At 36.1% G+C, this 22,466-nt stretch overlaps 1 protein-coding gene across 2 annotated transcripts in view; it reads right to left on the reverse strand.

Annotated features, from left to right (window-relative positions):
- Positions 1 to 22,466, reverse strand: part of CUL3 (cullin 3) — a 58,733-nt gene that overhangs the window by 18,270 nt on the left and 17,997 nt on the right. For both annotated transcript variants that reach the window (XM_040612937.1, XM_040612938.1), the window contains exons 2-7: positions 20,392 to 20,589; positions 13,023 to 13,136; positions 5,889 to 6,049; positions 4,485 to 4,599; positions 2,946 to 3,174; positions 1,168 to 1,313 (exon numbers count right to left, since the gene is read on the reverse strand). In XM_040612937.1, the coding sequence (XP_040468871.1) occupies positions 1,168 to 1,313; positions 2,946 to 3,174; positions 4,485 to 4,599; positions 5,889 to 6,049; positions 13,023 to 13,136; positions 20,392 to 20,589 (963 nt within the window). The remainder of the gene's footprint in view (positions 1 to 1,167; positions 1,314 to 2,945; positions 3,175 to 4,484; positions 4,600 to 5,888; positions 6,050 to 13,022; positions 13,137 to 20,391; positions 20,590 to 22,466) is intronic.

The raw sequence follows: 22,466 nt of genomic DNA on the forward strand, positions 1-22,466 counted from the left end.
ACACACTTATTTTCCACATCATTTGCTGCTTTTTTTTTTCTTTTAAAAAAATAAATCATACCACCAAGAAAAAAAATTATGTAACAGCCCTTAATCATTAAGCCTAATAAATTTCACAGGGCAATCTCTCTTCTTTTTAACAATCCCTGGAGAAGTGATTCTTGTCCAAGCTTGGTAAGAAGTTTGCTTCAGCATTGCCAGAAAATTAATAATCCAATAAGAAATGTTTTTATACTCAAATGGCTTCTTCTAATAGTAACCAGTTCTAGCAAAGTTATTTATTTCAAACAAAACAGCAGAGATAACAGACATAAAGCACTGTTTCTCATAAAGACCAGAAACAAGGACTTCTACACATTTAAAAAACCACAAAACAAATGTTTAATGAATACACATTTTTGTATTAAGTATAAAACATCTTCCAGCTATAAAAGCATTTCCTTAAAGTGCAATGAATTTAACAATTTTATGTACAAATTTAAAACCATCTTCTCGGAGACCACGGGAGATGACACACGACAAACACTCCTGAAGTATATTTTCTGATCTTGATAAATTAATGGTACACATCACTTCGTGAGAGCTGGAGAACAAGGAAGAACACTTACATCTTTTAACACGCAGAAGTGTTCTGTTTCTCCAGGTGACCAAGAATGAAGCAAGTGATTTGTTATGATTTGTAACACATTCACCTCTCAGTCATAGTTAATCTTGCCATGAAATACTGTCTTATGATTTTTGTCACAATAAACACTGACATTTAACATCACATAAAATTAAACAAAATGGACACTATAAAGCTATTTGCTAGCAGATGTAGAACTCACTCTGGAGGCAACTATCATTTAGGATTATCCAAAAAGCTCCCAGAAGTTAGGTAATTAGCCTGAATATGTTGTTTAATAAAACCATCTATCAAAAGCACAAGAACTGAGCATGTACTTTCCAAGCAACTTAGGTAAGAGTCCTAAACATGTCTGAAAACACAAAAAAATGTACATTTTAAACAAAACTATTAATGTATCTTATAATAATAATCCCTTTGGAATCAATATTAAGGTTTACCTTATCAGTCATGCGGTGTGTTCATCAATCTCATCAATCATAACTGCTACTCAGGGGAATGTGGGAAAGATGGAAGAAAGGAAAGTTCAAATATATAACTACCTGAATGTAGTCAACTGGATTCTTTCCTTCTCCCTCTTCAGAAACTAGTGCTTTGCCTTGCTCTCTCAGGTATGAGCTCATGCACTCGCACATTGTCTTCAGACCATTTGGCACACGACTAAACAACTTGTACATGCAAGCAAGGTCTGGAAACAAGAACGAGATATTATGCAGAACATCCTCCACTTCCATATATATACAGAATGCAATATATATACATGATATATATACAGTATAACATCTGTTATACTTCTGTAACTCATTCATCTCATAGCAAAAGGCGGCAGTAAAAGTTCAGCCACCTGAGCCACCGAAAGCATCCCATAAACAGCTCAGGCGCTAGCACCTTCTGATGTCCCCTTTCCTTTACCCCAAACATACTGACTGCAGTAGCCAGAAAATTGAAAGATTGTATTCCATTATTCTAGGTTGTCTATAGCATGGAATCTGTTAATGCTGATCCCCAGGCCAGCAAAAGTTGAAGCCTGTGTGAAAGGATAGCGTGCCTAAAGCTTCAGTAAAATTATATTTTCCAGTGATATTTAAGAACTTAGCTTTTAAGATTATCATCCCCAAAATCAAATACTGTATTAAAAGTTCTCAAGTAAAATATAAGTTAAAGCAAACAGGACAATGTTAGCGAGATGCTTGTTTCTGTAATAAAAGCAAAACCTGGTAAAAATCGGAGTTTAATTAATATTTATCTTAAAGTCAGCCACATAATCTTATGCGACTTTGTTTCATCCATCTAAAATCATGAGAAGTGGCTTAGGTTAAACATGGCTTTCTGAAAAAGCAGTCCATCTTTGTACATTGATGTAAAATCTTATCTTCACAATGCAGCAACTACTTCCTCTCTAAATTTAACTAAATCAGACTCAAGGCCTACAAAAGTTAAACTCATTACTGCACCTATGAATACCCTTCAACATCCTTGTACACTCAGCCTGAAGGCTATCTTAACTGGATATTAAAGAGAAAAAAGTATAGTACCATCACTTTTCTTTTCAATACAGTAATTCTCTTTCTGAAATTTGCTCACTTCTGTCACTCTACCCAGTAGGTTGTGAAGGTGCTTTAATGAACAAAGGCTATTCATCTAAACAAGTCTGTTCCCCATTCTCACAGCTTTAGCATGAGCACTGATTTCTAAATATAGATACTACGATCACTCTCTTCATTATTCTGTTTTAGAAACTTATGTTCTGTTTCTTTCCATAGTAAGTTTCATTCAGTCAGTCCCACATTAACCCCTATTAGGGAAAACCAAATAAAGCCAAGCTCTTCTTTTTTAACCACTTTGATAAGCTGCTTATCCTTTAAGAACAGCTGACTCTTTCTGCAATAAAGCCCTCTTCCCAAGAAGAGGTCCTACAATACTTCCATTTAATAAGTCATCTATACTAGCACTTTTAAATGACTGCCTGTGGGCCAAAAACATCAACGTATTTTGACAGCTACATACTAGAGGAATGAAAGTAATAAAATGGCTCATGGAAGAAAGGTGATAAAGACCACTATAACAGGCTCCTACTTTTCTTAGGAGATACTTGGCTTACCAAGTACGTACCTGTATCTGGTACTAAACAGAAACAAGTTATACACACAGGCTCTGTTATAAAAGTCTCTGAAGTAATCTCAGATGTTTGCAAAACAGAGCCACTAAAGTATTTTTACAATTACACAGGAGCACAAACACTAAGCTCAACTTATCCTATATTTAAAAACAGTTAAGCAGTATCGTAAGCATTTCTGTCTCCCATAGGATGCAGTCTTACCTTCTGTCTTCCCATTTTTCAGCATATGAACTAGCCCAGAGTTCTCCATTTCCACTATAGTTTTCATATGCTTGGAAATAAGCTCCCTCTCAACAACTTTCACAATTGGTTCTTCCGTTGATTTATCCAGACAATGCATCACCCGTTCTATTTCTTCATTAATTCTAGCTTCTACTTTCTTTATATATACAGAAGCACTGTTTTCAGCTAAAAATTTCTGACTTTCCATCTGTGATTAACATAAATTAGTACTTTAGACTTTTTTTTAAAGGGGAAAAAAGATACATACTAGTTATTTCAGATCAACATTTATAAGCAAGTTCAAATCAAACCCAGCATGTAAAACAAGTAAGATGATTATATCCCCAAGATTTACATACATGCTTAACACAAAATAAAGGTTCTATTACGTTAATTGTGTTACATACATAAGGGGGTACATGCAGTATGAACATGGTATTTTTCGCACTAGAACAACCTAAGCCAACCTAGTTTCCAGTTAACAACCAGAGTTTTAGCCACAGGTTCAAAGGAAAACAGGAGGATGGGGAGAGGGAAGAGACAAAAGTCCCTTTCAAATACCAGTTTATGGCATATTTATGAGTTGTGGGGATCAACAGTTCTCATTCTTATTAGTGACAATGCTGAGCACATTAGTTCACATCAAACTGTTTCTGTCCATACTGGTCAGCATAGTCTTTTGGAAGGAAGATTTTTTTTAAAGCAAAGCTAAGAAAAAAAACCCTCGAAGTAATTATTTTTTTTAATTTAATGTAGCATCAATGAAAAACAGAATACAATGACTTTTAAATGATTGTGCAATATATGCTTCTGATCTTCAAAGAAGTTTGGAGATCAGAGAGTATGACAGACAACTGATCCTGCGTAAGAATTGGGAGGCTGACAAATTATCTTATTTAGGTATCTTTTAACATGCTTTTACAATTCCTATCAATTTCCAACAGTAGATGAGCTTGATTACACTCAACCACTGTTCAAGTGCCTTCTTTCCTGAAACTACCTCACAAAAAAGGTCTAGGAAATATTTAAAATGCATTATTCAGCATCTGGACAACAACTGGATAGCCACTTAGACTTGACTTCTTTGACTCATTTCATTTTGTTACAAAAAAAATAACTCACAAATGTAGAAACTACGAAGGAAACAGCTTCCTCAAAGGCAGTTAGACAGGTAGTCTGCCCTCTCCATTCCCAGCCTGAAACTGTTTGAACCTCTCATGATATTGTGATTTCAAAGACTATGGCTACAGTGCAGGGATAGACTAAGTTGCATGAAATAGCCCAAAGCAGGCACAAAAGTAGCATGATGATTAATTTACAAGTTATTGGCACCCATAGCTCAAAATTACATTTAAATTATTGTAGTTCTGTAAAATTTCCCCCAAGTTATTAATTTTTTTTCTGTAATTTAAGAGAGATGGACATACTGATCAAATAAGCAGCAGTTAAAGCCCCACCAATTCTCCCAATTCCAGGCAGTTATAACATTTCAAATATGGTATTACAACATTGCTGTACCTGAAAAAATTCTGCAGACATCTCCAAAAATGGAGCCTCAAAATCTTCTTCATAGACTGACCTTCCTTCAAGACCTAGAATCATTAACATCTGGCAAGCATTTCTTATTGCGCCTCTGCCAAAAAGTAAGTTGTTAACAACTTGAGAAATCCACATGCTTGGAAGACAAAGAGTACACAGCAGAATAACAATTCAGAACATAATATCAACTTAAGAAAATGTAGTAATAAAAAGCTGATCCTAAATGTTTTGGTACATGACAAGTTTTCAAGAAGATTGCAGGAGGAAGATTGATTGTTTTTGTTCTAAACTAAGGAGCTGACAATATTTATTAAATATTTTAAATACAACGATAGAAAAACAGGTCTCAAGTTCTACTAAGAATATATTTCAACATAAGAGAAATTAACCAAAAATACTACTTCAAAGCAAACTGAAAACTGCACATGAAAGTTGGAATTGAGCAATTCAAAACAACTGCACAGATGGAAGTGCAAAGTTTGGGGTGGCTTTTTTTTTTGTTGGCTATTTTTGGGTTTTGTTTTTTTTGTTAAAACAAAACACTGCCACAAAATGAAAATGCATCAGCAAGTTAAGCATTTATTTAGGCATAGAAATACATCAATAAAATGTGAAAACAAAAGAACTGCATCCAAGAAAAAAATTCCACTTTCTGGCAGTAGGGGACAATACACAGCTGTTGCCAGGGAGTATTCTCTTCATAAATCCATGTTGGGCAATCTCAGTCACAGAACTGCTGCCAAAGCAGCATGGAGTTTATGTATCTCCACACCCAACAGCTGCTCTGAAACTGGAGATACACAAGAAAACTTTAAATTTTCAAAGTTACTTCAACTGCAGTATCTGCAGCGTGTGGCACAAAACTCCAGATCTACTAAACTGGCTGGAGAACACGAGTATCAGATTTAAAAGCTCAGAGATGCAACTGAACTATCAAGAAACAGACAAATCAAAACATAAGCAAGGGAAACATTTAAAAAAGAAAACTTCAAAAATAGTAATAAAAAAGCCAGGTACAAGAATGTTGAACAGCCTCTCAGTACAGAGGAAATACAAGGCAGCAAGAGGCAAGGAACTGTCAAAACTCTGCTTTATAACCAAATGCTCTGACACACAGCAGTAATGGAGAGATTTAACAAAAGTTGTTTAAAAAATACAAGATAGATATTAAAAGATACATTAATAAGCTTGCCCATTTACCATGATGCTAAACCTAAATGTACAAAGAAATATGTTATTCCAGATTATGAAGAAATTTTACTTGTGATCAGAAATGCAGCTTTAAGTAATGATTTATTTCTATAGGTTCTTGATTCACTTTTAAAAATTGGCATGTAAATTGGCATTCTTTACATCAAAAGATGTCACTTACAAACATCTTACCTGTCTACAACTTCTCCTTTTCTTTCTCTTGCAATCATATCCAGCAGAGTTTGCCGCAGGTGATCCCTAATACAGCCATAGCGTACAACTTGGTCTCGAAAAATAATCAAGCCCAAATTGTAAACATTTTCCACGTTATTTTGTTGTACATACACACGGTCCTACAAGGAAGGCATACACAGCAATAAAATTTTAAATTCAGTACACCCATTGCTACTAAAAATGGCAGAAGATTGGTCATATTTCCACTGTACAAAAATAAACAAATATAACTTCTCTCCTTTCTTCATAGAAAGAAATTATGAATAACCTCAAAATTCAAAATCAGTCCCATTTTCCAAAACTTCCTTTACATAGAAAGTCTACTTTGCTTAAGAGTGTAAACACAGCATTTAAGCCACTTTTTTGTTTGGGGGCAGGGTAATCTCCATATACTGACAAAACTCATGGCACCATCTCAGAGAGGTTTTAGTCACCTACTCAAACCCCTTTCATCTGCCCCTTTTTGTTCTTCAGGAAAAATTGATTAATTTTTCCCCAACTCCCATGAATCTTCCTACTACTAATTTTAGACAGTCAGCTGTCCCCCAATATTCAGTGGAATTTGCTGAAATATCATTAGATGAACAGAAGGAAGTGTCAAGCCAAAATGAGAACAGTTACAACCAAAACATTTATGGATTGGTAGTGCAAAAATTGTACATAAGGACTTCTGTTGAAGCCCCCACCCCCACAAACTCACTTTCAATCAGCCTGAGCAAGTCTCTTGATACCTTGGTTATGTTTTATTAAAATCACGCACATACACACACCCCCAAAAAAAGAAGGGGGGCAAGAAAGAATATTTTTAATGTTTCAGTATGGATTTAAATTCTACCTCCATACATGATCTCAGTCTATAGAAAGGATCAAGCTCCTCAACTACCCACTAGCCCCATGCTGCCTATGTTTACAAATCAAGGCTGATCCTCAGAACTTTATTCCAAGTCTGTGTAGCTCAAACACCAACATACAGAGTTGACTGAGACACTGCTGAGCAGACACCTTGAGTTTCTTACTGCTATTGACAGAAACGCTCCAAAAATGTCTCCCCTTTTCTATTCCTCTCTCCCAACTTACCAACCTTCTAGAAAGGAAGACTATTAACAGAGTTACTAAACAGACAGAAAATTAGCGTAATCACTTAATATCCAGTAGTGTTGTACTAGGTAACACCATTTGAAACATTAAGAAGGAAAAACTATGAGTTTTTACAAACTTTTTCTGAGATGAGCAATTATTTTCCCCTCCCCCCCCCCCCCCCTCAGGGTATAATACATTCCTTTAATGTAACAGTTTGGGTAATTACTAAAAATACTGCTTTACAGCCATTTAAGCCTCACAACGATGATAGACAAAAAAGTTAAAAAGAGTTTTGTACCCACTGACAGATCTGATTGTGCTAAGGTTTTCCTAAAATTTACATAGCTATAACAAAATAAAAATCAAATTCCAGGAAGGATGAAGGTCAATGTTTGATATTGAGTATAAAGATTAGCTTCTGCACTGGTTCCATCAGTTACTTAAGTGCTTTAACTAGGCTTCAATTCTGAGTGTTGTGCTCAAACACCTAGAAAACGAAAGCATTAAAAAAATAAAAGCATGCTTCAGACTACGGAAAAAAGATTACACAATTGTAAGTTTATATAAATTCCACAATTACAAAAAAATCAGGAGGAACAGACTCCATACCCTTCAGTGTTTTAGCAGCTAAATTTACACGGCAAAATTATTTATATACTAATTACATGCCAGATTGACACTCAATGACCAGAGGAAAGAAACACCATGTTCCACAATTCACTAATGATTTCCCACTCACTCCCTCAGATCGGCAGCACTTAATTTAAATGAAAAAACAAGATGGGAACAGGTCAGATATGCCTACTCAGTGGCTCATGAAGCAAGCTCAGTTCTGCCTCAAAGCAAAAAGTTTACTAATTGGTCTCATGAAGTCAGTTTAGCAACACACTGCAAAGATCTAGACCACCATATGTCACTATTTTCTTCCTGTTATTTAGAAACAGGGTTATTTACTTCACTCCCTTATTTGCATACTTGCATCAAGAACAGAAGTAAATGTGATTCTGATGCATGAGAAGCTTAAAATACATTTTCAAAGAGATGAAAGAACATTAAAAAGTAGTGTCTAATATACTCTATAACTTGAGGAGAAAAATACACATATATATTATTGCTGAAGAACATTCAGGTCTCAGCAGCACAGGCAGAAGGGTATCAAAATGGATTAAAGCCATGGTCATGACTCATCTGCATAGCTTCTGTTCTGCCAGTGCTAAACACTGCCATTAGGAAATAGTAACTACTCTAGAAACTCTTCTCAACGGAACAGCAATGCCTCTTTAGTAAGCCAGACCACCCTACAATACCCAAGTTAGGGTAGCAGCATTAATGTTTCTGATACAGCAGATTTGCTTTACCCTTGGTAACAGATCACTTTCACTGTTTACTGCAAGCTCTCCCAACCTAAAAAAAAAAAATAATTGTGGAGACAGGAAGCCGCATTTGGGAACAGGTTTGACTGACAGGGCTACATGCTACTGAACAGCAATCACTTCCCACAGGGAGAAGCAGCAGGTGCTTAAAGAGTAACTCTCAGGAGACAAGGGTGGAGTTTCAGACAGCAATTATTCAGAAACTACAATGCTGCTTACACTGCAGAATAACTCTGCTGTCAACTAAAGCAAGTTACCTACTGTAACATACCACCAACTGCTTTTTGCCCATCTCTGCACGGATGCACTGCCTGGATGATGTAGCCTTCAGACATCGTTGTGTATACCTATAACACAAGCGTCTCTGATCCTAGTTCTGGAAATAAAAACAACACTTCTACCTACCACCTTGTGCGTAAACCATGAGCAAAGAGTCATATGCCCTGAGGACAAAACTCACATAGCTGATCTGTCAGTGCTGGCCTAAATCAAGACACCGGCTTTACGCACTGCACGGATGAGAAGGGAATGCTCTGCCCTCTGCAAAATACACAGCTGTACTCACCGGAGTCATTGTTCGCTACTGACTGTTTAACTGGCACTACCCATATGCCTATAATGCAGCCAGGGGTGTGACTGCTGTGCCTGCATACCTGAAATTGCTTTAAATTTAGCAAGTACAAGTAGTAAAGAAGGGTCACCACAGAATCCAGTTTAGACTAGTTTCCACAAGACATTCCAAGAATATTCATGCTCATGGAGCTTGAAGAACAAACAACTGCACCTCCACTGCTACTATTGCATACAGTAGCTAAATAAAAACTACCGTATGTGCACTTACCTGTACTGCAACTGTAAGTGAAACTGAATTTCAGATATGCCCAAATGCAGTACATTACATCACTACGTCAACACGTGTTAGTACATGACTTGACTTAGTGCTTAGGACATGACCTCACTGCTTGCTGCATACAGCGCCATGAATTTACAGACAGTATTACATCTATTCTGGCACGGATTACTGTAGCCTAAACATAAAATGAAAGGAGGAGACATTGTGCACATATACTACAAGATGCAGTGGAGCTATTAAACTTGAAATTCAATTGTGGAAACTGGAATATCTCAAGAAAGTTACAAACGCTTTTACTGTGCAATTGAAGGTTGCAAAACCTCACACTAGAACTGCAACAGACCTGAAACCAAGCAGACTTTACCAGACAGCAACCACAATACAAGAGACAAGGTAATACGCTTTTTTAAAAATGCAAGGCTAAGGGAAGCTTTACAAGTGTCTTGTGGAAGAGGTTCTGCACATAAAGTGAAAACCTGCCATAAAACTCAAACAATAAATAGAATAATGCACAAACCTCATTGTACAAAATATACAATGTATTCTAAAAAAGACTTAATTGAATTAATTTGTATTTTAGAAGTGGCAAAATTAAACAGAGGAAAGATATTAAGGTGGGTTGGAGCAGTGTTTTGACATAGATGATATGGGAGTTAATGGGTGAATATAAGCTGAAAAACAAACACGGCATTAAAACAAATGTAGTTTAGTTTAAGATGTACAATCACTAGGTTGAAGCAAGAATTGCAGAAAGGAAGATCAGAATTCAAGGGGATGTTAAATATTTTACTTTCACTGATGTCACATTGTGGCTTGCTGGATACCAACAGGTACCTTTCCTGAAACTGATGGGTAAGTAATTGGGACGGCCTACAAAATAAGAGAAGGACTGGGTTATCCCTTATTAATAAATATATTATAATTGCATATACTTCTCCTGGTGGAACACAAGCATATGAATCAACAATGCCTGGTAACTGAGTTTATACAGTGAGTTTTTTTTAAGATAAAACACTTTATGTGAATCATGTTAGTTTTGCTTGAATAAAAAGGTATTAACAACTTCTGACAAACATATCACTATAAAACTACATTTTATTCAGCCTCAACATCATAAAGAACAAATCATTCCTTATTTTATAAAGTTCTTGAAAATTGTTTCTTTGAAGAGCAGTCAGGTCTCATCTTTTACCAGATGTTCCTCTGCTTTATAATTTAGTGGTACTAGCAGCTTTTTCAAGCTTTTTGAATTAACACATAGTCAAGACTAGAAGTTTTCTGCTCTTAGTCTCTTTCCAACAAACAGAATTACGTTTCAATCAACAGGACATCCCAATAACAAAAAAAGTGAAACTGCAAATCTTTGACACTAGTCCTGTTTTAAATCACTGCTTATACTTTAAATATGTAAATATGTAATATGTAATCAAAGCACATATTTTCTAATGACAATTTGTTTTACATCAAAGAAAAGGAGGCAGCCTGCCCATTGTATAAGCTTCTTGCATTAGATAGTTCGAACTAAAAAAGAGTAAATGTATAATGAGAAAAACCATGTTACATTATAGATATTTAACAGACATTAGTGCTCCTTAAGTTTGACAAGTTTATACAAGCATCTTGAAAGAAAACTGTATTCTATTTTTACTATTATAGTAGAAATACATGTTATTGTAGATATATCTTTTCTGTTTCTTTAGGTCTCATTTTGGTACAAGATAAAAAGCCTTTGGGAGGCAAATAATCAGTCAAGTGGAGGACTCGACTGAACAGCCACTTGAAATTGCCTGGAACTGCGTAACAGCACATGAAAGACATATATATAATTCCAGAGGTATTAAAGTTTACTTATTTACGATTATATTCTGAATCTAAACTAAAACCCAATGAAGTCCAATCTGCACTTGGAGGAATGCTGCAGGTCTCCATCTCCTGGAGTTTTGGTGGAAAAGTAAAGGCTGTCTGCTCTAACAGCACAGGCAAGCTTCAAACAAAAGTCAAGACATTGCTCTCCTGAGCACAAAAAGTACTTAGAAAAGAGCTCTCATCTCCCCCCAGAAGTGCTAACTGAAGCATGTAAGCCTTCCACAAAGAGGAGACTTCTTGGTCCTCAGTATACTGGTCAATATACTAAAAGAGGGCCAGCCAATAAGCCAGCTTTCTCTGACATTGTTTGAAAGTTCAAAGAGTTACTGAATTCAAGAGCAGCAGATAACATCGCATTATCTATTCTCACCACCTATGTACCTTGGAGCATGCAGCACCTCCTGTAGTGAAATAATACATAGTATTTTGCTAAAACACAACGGCTACTCCACTAGAAAGCTCTGGATTCCATCTTCAAATGTTTCTGAAAATTCACCACTAGCTTTGGTAGATTATTCTAATCATTACCTATTCTTGAATTTGCCCAGATGCAGCTATCAGCCATTGATTTGTATTTGTCCTCTACAAACAGATCAGCAATTCCAGGATTTCTCATAGCAAAGACAGTACATCTTCAAAATAACATCCCAATCTCCCTTTTGGCAAGATAAGATACACACATCATTAAGCGCCACATTTTATCCAGCCCTCTATCTTTAGATATGCAGTCTTTTCCCAGCTTAAAAAAATCAAAAAACCCCCACCAAAACCCCACACAATCTACAGCGCAAAAGTCAGTAAATCCATTAAAAAAACAACCACCAAACCCCCAAACAATTAAGCTATGTCACTACAATAATTATTCCAAATTCTTTAACTTTTGGTAGCTTATTAACCAAGGAGGATTTCTTCACAGGTAATACAAACAGGTTCAATTTCATAGCATGAGATCTTTAAAAGCTACCAGGTAAGATCTTAACTCCAGTTGTTCAGCAGATAAGCATACAATTTCAGTTAATCATCTTTTTTGACGAAGAAAAAAAAGGCACACTACCATTATCTGTCCTTCACTGTATAATACTGCATGAAGTACTATCCTCAGTATGCTATTTTGGGGCGGGGGAGGAGATTTTACATAAAACCCCCACAGTGTCACAACACATTTGTTTTCCTTCTGAAGTTAAAGCCTTTGGCTAGGAGCTATGCAATAAATACACTCTCCTCCATCCTAGAGCATGCCTACCGTTCTGGGAATTTAAACATATACCAACCACCTAAAGCATAACACAATCCAGACACAAGAATGTAACGCCCTCTCCACTCTCTTCAAAAAAGACCTTTTCTGTTAGGTATCAGGTAAGGAATGCTTTTTTTACATCTAAAATTACAACCACAGATCGCACTCTCATCTATGCGCACTGCTTAATCTCGTACCCAGGCAGTGTATGAACAGCAAAGGATTCAATGAGAATGTAACATTCAAGGACACAGACTATGCCTAAGCGAAGTTATCCCCTTCAAACCTTTAACCTTAAAGAACAGCTATATTGGAAGTTTGAGGAGACTTTAGTGTCATGCTTTTCACAGTAACAAACCACTACTACGTGAACCGAAACGTGTGAGTATATATATATAACCTGTCAGAATGGGTCCGATTAGCTTATTTTTTAAGAACTGCAAAATTCAGCCTTTTTTCAAGCAGTAATGAGATAACTTGAAAGAAGAGTCCAACTGTAATTTGTCACACGCCCACAATAGTTTCACATGCACACAGGGAATTCAAAATAAGGGACATACAGTAGTCTAAGGAAGACGACTGGTAAGCATGCCTTGCTTTTTACTCCTCCAGCTTATTTTCTTACATTTGTCAAAAGACAAGTTACTGTATCAAGTTAAACATGTGAAAGAGAAGATACCCACCATATACATCAGAATGTCTCTAATCATCACCATTGCTGTTTGATGATCATTCCATGCTTGGTTTAGTGTTTGTAGAAAGTTGTTATTTAAGGAGTTTAACACATCTTCTCGAACCTGAAGCCAAAAAAAAAAAAAAAGAAGTCATAAATCCGTCAGTTTCTCCTGCATCATTTAAATCTTAACAAGCTTTGTTGGTTTTTTTTTTTTTTAAAAACACCAAACACAACACCCCCCACCCCTCCTTGCTTCTCTATGAACTTGAACATTATGAACAAGTTCTTGCTTTTCCCTGGGTGCTGACCATCCCTACCTCGTATTTCACTTCTGTGGAAAAAAAAAAAAAAAAAAAAAAAAAGAGTTCACACAAGTAAGAAAAATCAGGCTAAAACCAAGAGAAACAAAATAAACATGGATATTCAATTTCAAAGGAACACCTGAAATCCCAAATGTTAAAAATATTTTTTTTTACAAATCCTCAAAGCTTTAATTTTCTATACTATAGTGTTTTAACTAATGTTAACTTTACTGTTAACAAGTAATTTCAGAATATAGGGTAGTACCGGTAATTGTTAGAAACAGAAGCAAGTACAGATGAAAAAGCGGCCATGATGACATTTAGAAAGACAAGCTGAGGTAGCATAAAGTTAGAGCAAACAACAATTCTGAAAGCAAACAATCATTTGGTAAAGACCAGACTCTTATACTAATAGTCCACAATCATCAACAAGACTTCAGAGAACAAAAGGAAGTCATCATTGTTTTCATGAATGTATTTGCTAGTTGCCTCACTTGTCCCATCAACTTCAGGCTTTATTTCTTTGACACTGCTACTCCCTACTAATAAAAAAGAACATTCAGTTTCATATTTTGATTTCGTATATGCAATAGGCATATACTGCAGTGCTCTAGCTTTAAACTCATGTAAAAGAAACCTGAAGGAACATAAAAAAAATTATTCCAGGGTTAACAAAATGTGTGAATTGACTTTTGACATAACATACAGAATACTTTCTGCCTGCTGTTGTAACCAAACAGAATACATTTCTACATTTATAGATCTGCATTTATACTTGCACAATAGCGTAAATTTCAGGATAGAGAATTCAGAGAGGAAAACAAAACACACCTGACAAGCAGCCACAAGCTGCACCAACATCAGATGCAACCACCTGACAGGCTTCGCTTTGTCATTTAAGTTTTATGAGGTAATCAGGCAAAACCCAGCATTAACAAAAAATTCACAGTCTGTCACATGACTATATATACTCCATAAACTTAGATGAGCAAACCAGAAACGTAGCATGGCGTAACAGGAACACAGTGACCTGTTCTCAAGAAGCTGTGGAAACATAACCCCAGAATATTCATGTTGTTATTGAATCTAGGTGATACAGGTATGCTTGTAGGTTGTTCAAAGCTTTCTGAAACCTTCACATACCCACTCCCCAGACCCCAGCAAGGCCTCTCCTCCTTGCTTTTGGAAAACATAACACGCATTTGTAAGTTACAACCAGTACTGCTTAGCTGCCTCGCTCTTTCTGATAGTGATCAGCATTTACCCTTTGGTCTCCCAAATGTGTGCCCTGTTCTCATCCAACCTATGCAGATTTTAGCTAAATGTAAGCATGCATTAAAAACTTCACCAGCTGTACTTGTAAAGAGGGGACACAATCTCTCAGAGCAAAAGAAACAAACAGGACATGGTTGCTTTCACTTCTTCAGTCAATATGGAAAAACACTGGAAACATCATTTGGATTTGGTAGATCACCCACACCAGGAAATTTACCCAAGCAAACTTAAAAGCCTGATTACTTTACAAGCGCAGATAATCACGGTAGGAATTAATCAATTTTACCCAGGTATATGAGGCCATCACAGAACTCTTCAAGGATCAAAAATTTTTATATATATATATATATACACTTATTATTTTTTTTACAACACAGAGGCAGTGTGCTTTTATAATCACATGCATCAATCACAATAATCCTCTTAAACCAGCCAGTGCCAAATCCCATACACTGGTAGCAAAAAAAGGGTGCTTGCCACCAGGTAGCAATGATGACTTGTTCCCGGCAGACACAGGAACGCTTAGATCTGTACCACTCCTGCTCTGCACTGTATGCCATGTGGCTTTCTAGAAATGTGTTTTACATCTAGGAACGGGTGCTGTACAACAAAACTACTGTAAGAGTCTCTCTGCGAAGCTCCTCAATGACATTCTCCTAGGTTTATTTTAAGCTGTAGACAGGTTTGGGAAGCCGTTCTTTTAGCTGCTGCAAAACCCAACCAAATTATTGCTTACAAGAGCTGTCCAGTTAATAAGCATTGAACACATTCCCTGTATGGGCCACGAATACAACAGTATTACAGGAAAACTACTACAACGCACAAAACATCTTAGCCATGCAAAGGCGCAGAGTCAAACCACTTCGGTGGAATGACTTGTAAAAACCCACAGATATCCACACTCTTCTATGGAGAAGGAAGTCCCTCAGAGACACAGCTGCTACTTTTCCAAAGCCTTAAGAAAATTTCAGTCTCAAAGATTATCAGCAGAATGTTAGTTTCAATTAGCTAAGCTTGCAGTGATTTCTATGACAAATCTTTGCAGTTATGCAGTAAATTGTCAGATATTCAGCTTCAATAGGACTGTCCATATACAGTCTCAAAAATAAATTAGCAGCCTTACAATCTACATAATGTTGTCTTATATTTGCAAGGATAAAATCTTGTATATAATTTCAGACTCAATTGTATTTTATACTGGATATAGCTCTTAAGGAAATATAGCACCTTCCCCTACCAATCTCTTAAGAATAGTTTATTGGCATAAGCTTGCAATACTTATCAATAACTCTCTATTAAGTGCACAAAAAGCAGACTTATAGCCTAGTATTTTCTCTTTCACAGTGCCTGGCCTGATGCAGCAGCACTAATAGTTCAATTACATAATTTCCACTACTGTAAGGACAGCCAGAACCTTCTGTGGGGAGCAGCAGTATAGAACAGCACTTTCTGAATTAAGGCCTCAAGGTCTCAGTCCTTAAGGAATTTCTTCACCTTTCACAGAAGTCCAAAGATAGTGTTCTAAATTCTTAGAGTTCCAACTAAGTTAACAGATTTAACTATGACTTTACCAGAAAAGTCTGTTCACCCCTGCAGCTTCTACCCTCTTGCTGAAAGAAAAAATCCCACTGAAGATTACCAATGATTCTGAATAGCATTTACTTTCTGGCAATTCCCTCACATCCTTTTGCCCTCCATGTAACTGCACACTTGCACAGGATCATCTTAAAACATCATTACGGAAAGATAAAGACAGCTAACATCTCATACCTTGTCAGGCTGACAGTACACCCTAATGCTCACTAATTATGTCTCCTACAGGACTCCTCATGTCATTCCTTCCTATTGCATAGATCTTACAGAAATAATTTCATACTCCTGTAGGAGATTCCTGTCTTCTCTCTCCCCTTCTCTCTGTGACACTGACAGCAAATTTAAAACTGGCCAAGGATCCTGGACATGTTTGTAAGACCCAGGATAAATACGTTTGCTTTCAACCCAGACCTTTTGTACCAGCAGCCCATGCAATTCCTTCTGCACTTAACACTACCTGGCTCTGGGCCCACCTCACGGAAGGTTTTCTTGCATGCCTGCCTTCATTATTATTCTGAAACAGCATGCACAGTCACTATCAAACTCTACCCGTTGTATCAGCCGACCACCATGTCACAAGGCATTCTGGCACGCCAGCAACAAACAGTAGTGTTAAGTGTTCAGCAAGACCAAGAAATCTTACAGGACATGAGAGTAACCCAAGCACCTCATCGTTTTTTCACCAAACCAGTATGTTTCAGCCCATTTAATTTCAGGACAGTCCTTTACATCTCAGTCTCTGATGTACATTGCACAGAAAAAACAACAGACCTGTATAGGGCTTGGCCAACACACCAATCAATAACTGTCACACAATTTACAGAACGTATACATGTTATGTTGCATGTTGTGGGGTTAGATTTCACTAATCCAGGGGTCCTCAAACTTTTTAAAAAGGGGGCCGGCATGCAGATGAAGTGGCAGGCAGTAGTTTGAGGACCCCTGCCTATAAAATGTTCATAAAAATGAAGGGAATTTTAAAAATATTATCCTGCAAACTTTTTAATGTCAAGATATTTTACTTCTAACACAAGTGATGCTGCTTATCATCAATTGGTTTAGACAGCTATAAACCAAGCTTTTTATGTTTGTTTTTTAAAAACACTTTTACAGTATTTGTGTGAGGTAGTAATGGGCTAGGCTCGAAAACTGTGAAAGAAGAGCGTCCACATCAAGCTATAAGAATGCTGAAGAAAGGGAGAAGTCAACCAAGTGCCAGATGTACAAGAATTAAATGCTTGAATTAAGATGAAAGGTTACAGTACTTTTTATTTAATGGTATTTTTAAATTCAATTCTACAGCTTTAATAATGATGTCAAGTACACAGGCAAAGGCAAGTTTTAGCACATCCTTACCCCATAGTAAAACCAAGGTAGTTCAAGACAGCTGGCTCCTGTCAATGATGTACAGTAAGCTACCTGGCTTACTACTGCCTTCATCAAGCAGCCAGAACCTGGTAAATGTAACTACAAGCCATTAGGGTCTGCAAGTTCAAAACCAAGCATACTTGCTTGCATGCTTGTATCTTGTATTGATCATGTTTGCACCTATCATTTTATTTAGAATTAAACAGGCTGTAAAAACAATACAAAATATTAAGTTTTCTTGTTGAGAAGTTAAATAATTTTCTTCAAGGTGCTTTGTTTCTTTCTAATGAAGATGCTGAGTAAACACAACTTTCATCTAGTAATTAAATAAGCATAAAGCATAAATATAACTCAAACTATGCCATGCCAAAAATAAAATCTTTCACTTTCCAAGCTTGAAAACTATTTGTAAAAACATATGAACAAATACATTGCCTCTACATAGTCTTTTCACCTATTCTTAATTAACCAGCATGACTGGAATACTACAGGAATCTGTTTTTTGCAGAAAGATAACGAGCATATACAGACAGCAAATGGCAATTCTGTTTCAAGGATTTCAGCAATTAAAAATTCGGCTTTGGCTCCTCAGAAGCTCTTCTTGAACTGAGCGTAGTCGTTTACTAAAAATCTATTAATTTCTACACATTTTCATTTTGATAAGAGTTAACAGATTTCATGGACAACACCTCAGTTGGCAAAATCCCCCTCTTCTAAACTCTAGCATCCACCATTGATTCTCTGAATAGAAGTTTACAAAGACTTGTGATGAGAGCATTTATGTTAATTAGCTACTTAACATTTAACAGAACTACTCTTGGAAAGAGAGACTGAAAATACAAGATTCCTCTAAAATTTCTGTTATATAAAATGTGAAGTTAAACAAAACCTTCTTTTTATCTATCTTACAAGAAGTACTAATGGCACAATCATAAGATGCCATTACAGAACTGATCCTATTCTTAAGAAACAATGCACCATTTTTTCCGTACTTCCATCTATAACTGCCTCAAAGTAACAACACTAAGCAAACCATCAAAAAGGACAAGGAGTAGCTTTGAGCCTACAGATATCATCTTTATTGCGCAGAACTTTTTGACAGAAGTCAAATTTTCTTTTTTTTAAAAATCTTTTCCTGGGATTAATTTCTAGGACAGCATAATCAGACATTTGAATAATTATATTTTAACTTCACAGCATTTAACTAAAAAACCTCAGGAGTCAGGCTTTTCATTTAAAAAACTTTAGGTCATCTATTTTTGTTACCCACTCACATAATTTGATTAATCACATTAAAGATCAGAATATTAGATCATTGGAGAAGTCTTTTGATTTTTTATTCTTTAAAGCATCAGATACAATAGCATTAAGTGCCAGAAAGGCATTTCTCTACGATGGTATCTGTGTAACCCTCTCAGCCAGTGCAGCACCAGTACTAACTCACAGGATCTTCTGCTAGTTTACCAATATTAGCACTTTAGAAATCTTATTTTTATATATCAATAATTTTTAATATACAGAATCGCTAGGAACAAAGATAAGACACTTTCCTCAAACAAGGACAAACTAAAGCCCAGTAAGAAAAGTTTAATGTCATGATTATTAAGTACAGACTGTAAACACAGGCACATACAACAACACACAAAAAATCTGAGCCATTTGCCACATTTTATATTAATAGTACAGATTATGAATGCAGAGATAATGAAAGAAGTGTTCAAGAGTCACAGATGTACTACAGTTATAGAATAGAGCCATTCATACAGGATGTTTCTTCTCACGCAAACAGTAAAAATACTCTATGCTTCTTTAGACCACACCTTTGAAAACTAAAAAGATTTTAGAAAAGAACACACTTCTCTGCCACAGCAGTCTCCAAGCATTATATAGAAACAAACCTCCAATCTGCTAATTCAGCCAGAAGTAATCATCCAAGACACATGATGGTGTCTGGCTTTCCTTTTGAAATGTATTAACAGGACAAAACCCTGATATTCCACCTGGACCCAGAGCCAGTCTCTTTTCAAAGATGGAGAGGTATGGATGTTACTGCAAGGAGTAAAGCATCTTCCCTAGACATAGGATTCTAATACTGCTAAATATTACCTGGACTCATAAAAAGTGAATTTTAACTTTTTTTTTTCCAATTATATACTCATTAATCAACCTTAAACTTTCCTCACAAAGACTGAAGAGGTGCTTTAATGGTTTAACAGAGATGAAGAGCCCTTTTTTCAGATGATACATCTTCAGAAGTAAGAACTTTATGAATGTCATTTTGACTGAATTATATGGTTTTGAAAAGGCTGAAATGATAGAATGCAGACTACTCGGGACTTCTGTTGTTGCTGAGCTCATGTTTCTCTACATTGTCTACTGTTTCTTTAAACAGCATAATCCCAGTATGACATTCTCATTAACTTGTGAACTAGTTCATTAGCCCATAACAAACAGGTTCTTACATCGGTATTTATTTTGTTTCACAGATGAAAAACTGACTGGAAAACAACCCAAAATTTGTTCTGAGAAAGTCCCAAAATACCAATCTTTTTTCAAAAATTCCCAGCTCTCAATAGTTATGCTTCAGCTAAAGTTGTTTCCCGTCACACACTTTTAAATACTTCCTGTGGTCCGCCCTCCATCAGTAATTTACAACAAACAGTATCCGGAATATGAAGTCATTTAAGCTTGATGTTAGCTCTAAGCTACCAATTTGAGGGTAGCAATACAATTTCAACACAAGACAACATAACATAGTGAAGTAATTTTTTCTGTCATTTAAATAACTATTCAGAATTCATTTAAGACACTTCAATTTTAATTCATAAAATTACATACCTTGTTTATTAGATGCTCAGTGACCACTTCTCTTAGCCCAGTATAGAGTTTTTCACCATGTTTATGCAACACCATTGTATATGCATTCCTATATAGCTCCTCAAAACTGAGACCACTATTGTTCTTACGCTGGATCTCTTGGATTGCGTTTTTTAGAAGATCCCAAATGCTGTTCACATATTTCTCATCCATAGTCATCTGTAAAAATAAAACAACACATTATTGTTTGGAATCAAGAAAGACCACTACAGAAAGTTATCTTTAGAAACAAGTCCAGGACCAGTAATTGCTTCGCCACATTTTCTTGATTCCACTACCACAAGGTTTCTCAAACTTTATCAGAAGAACAGTATTTATGAAACTAGTAGGCGTTTCAAGAAATAGTTATGAAAATTATAATTGTAAAAGTTTAATGCTTTTCTCCTCCAGACCTGCAAATGCACAGAACAACTCCAGAGTCTGTGCAGGTAGGCAGACAGGTAATCGTGGCCATGAGTCTCTTCCTCCAGCATTAACAAAGACAGTCAGTTAACTTTCCTCCCATACCAACATGCTACTTAGCACCTCATAAATCATACAGCAACACCCATCTGCTTAACCATACCCCAAGTTGATTACTTGTACAATAAAAGATAATAATGCCTGAAACAGAGTTAGCAAACTCACTTACTCATCTGCTTGAGCTAACTAGGTATTCTTTATTTACAGCAATGTACTAATGGCCAAAGAATTATGTGCCTACGATTTAAATATTTACAGGTGGTGTTGAAAACGCTCACAAACATCCAAAATAAACATCTGTATTGAACATACTTCCATTGCATAAATACAGTTAAATAACTTGTGACAGGATATGCATCAAGCACTAAGCGGAATATGCATCCACTTGATCTTTTACTGAGAAACTAAATGCTTCACTAAACGCATCAAATTGAAATTTTATTGCTGTCATTTTTGAGAAAGAAATTCCTATAAGAAACAGTCTCAATAGCAAACCAACTTTTGTCCTCTACTGTCCAGTGCTTAATCAGTTTACAATTGTGCTTTATCAATGCAAAGGTGCTTCAAAATATGATGCTTTGGAGATAAAGCAGATTCAGGGATGGCAAATGAGTACAGCAACAAAATACCAGATGTCAGTATTGCTTAAAGTTTGTGACTTAGCGAAGTTTTATCACCCAACTGAAAAAAAACCCACCACTTTTTAATTGAACCAGGTTTAAAATGCATTGTTTAAAGTTTGGTTTCATATAGTTTATACAACTGATCTAGTATTTGATATCTAAAGAAAAAGGCTGAAGAAAGGGAAAAAGCCACTACTCCCAGAATTACTGTGGAGAGAGAAAATAACCCCGAGTCTACCAATACTGTCAAAGAATCTTTGAAAATAAGATCTGAAAGTAGTAAAGACTGAAGAATAGTGGTATGACATTATAGAGGAAAATCATGACCAGCACTCGTCTATCTCTCTTCTTCCTCCCCTTCCACCCAGAAACCACTAAGTGAATAGAGGAAAGACATGGAAGACTAGATGTGCCTGCATTTGTAAACAAACACAAGAATCAGCAGAACTTTTTTCATTCAAAGTACATTTCTACGTGCAATTTCAAAATATCAAGTTTCTAGGCATTATTTATAAAAGTACACCTCATAATAAAGATAAGCCATTCAGTGCCTTGGGAGGAACTGAATTGCTGAACAAAATCAAAACAAGACACATCTTCCTCCATCCTCCTCATCTTGTGGCATTTTGGTTAAGTACAAAGATTTTAATGATAAAAATAATCCTGTCACTGCTTCTTCCACTCTCCTGATACCAGATCCATAAGCCTACTAATCTGTATGTGCCCAAAACTCATGTCACTGTATATCTAACACAAAAAAAAAAAAAAATAAAAAAAAAAATCACAAACACATTCAAAAATTCTTAGCTCCCTATCTCCCCAAACCTCAAAGTAACAGAAAAATGGTGGAACATTTTCCCTCTCACTTGGTTATTCTACTATGTATAATACCGAAAGGTCAGTTATTATCTTTTAATTTGCATTTGCTACATTGGTGCCTCTTCAGGGAAA

This window comes from Falco naumanni, chromosome 13 (assembly GCF_017639655.2).
Source record: "Falco naumanni isolate bFalNau1 chromosome 13, bFalNau1.pat, whole genome shotgun sequence".
NCBI classification, from domain to species: Eukaryota; Metazoa; Chordata; class Aves; order Falconiformes; family Falconidae; genus Falco; species Falco naumanni.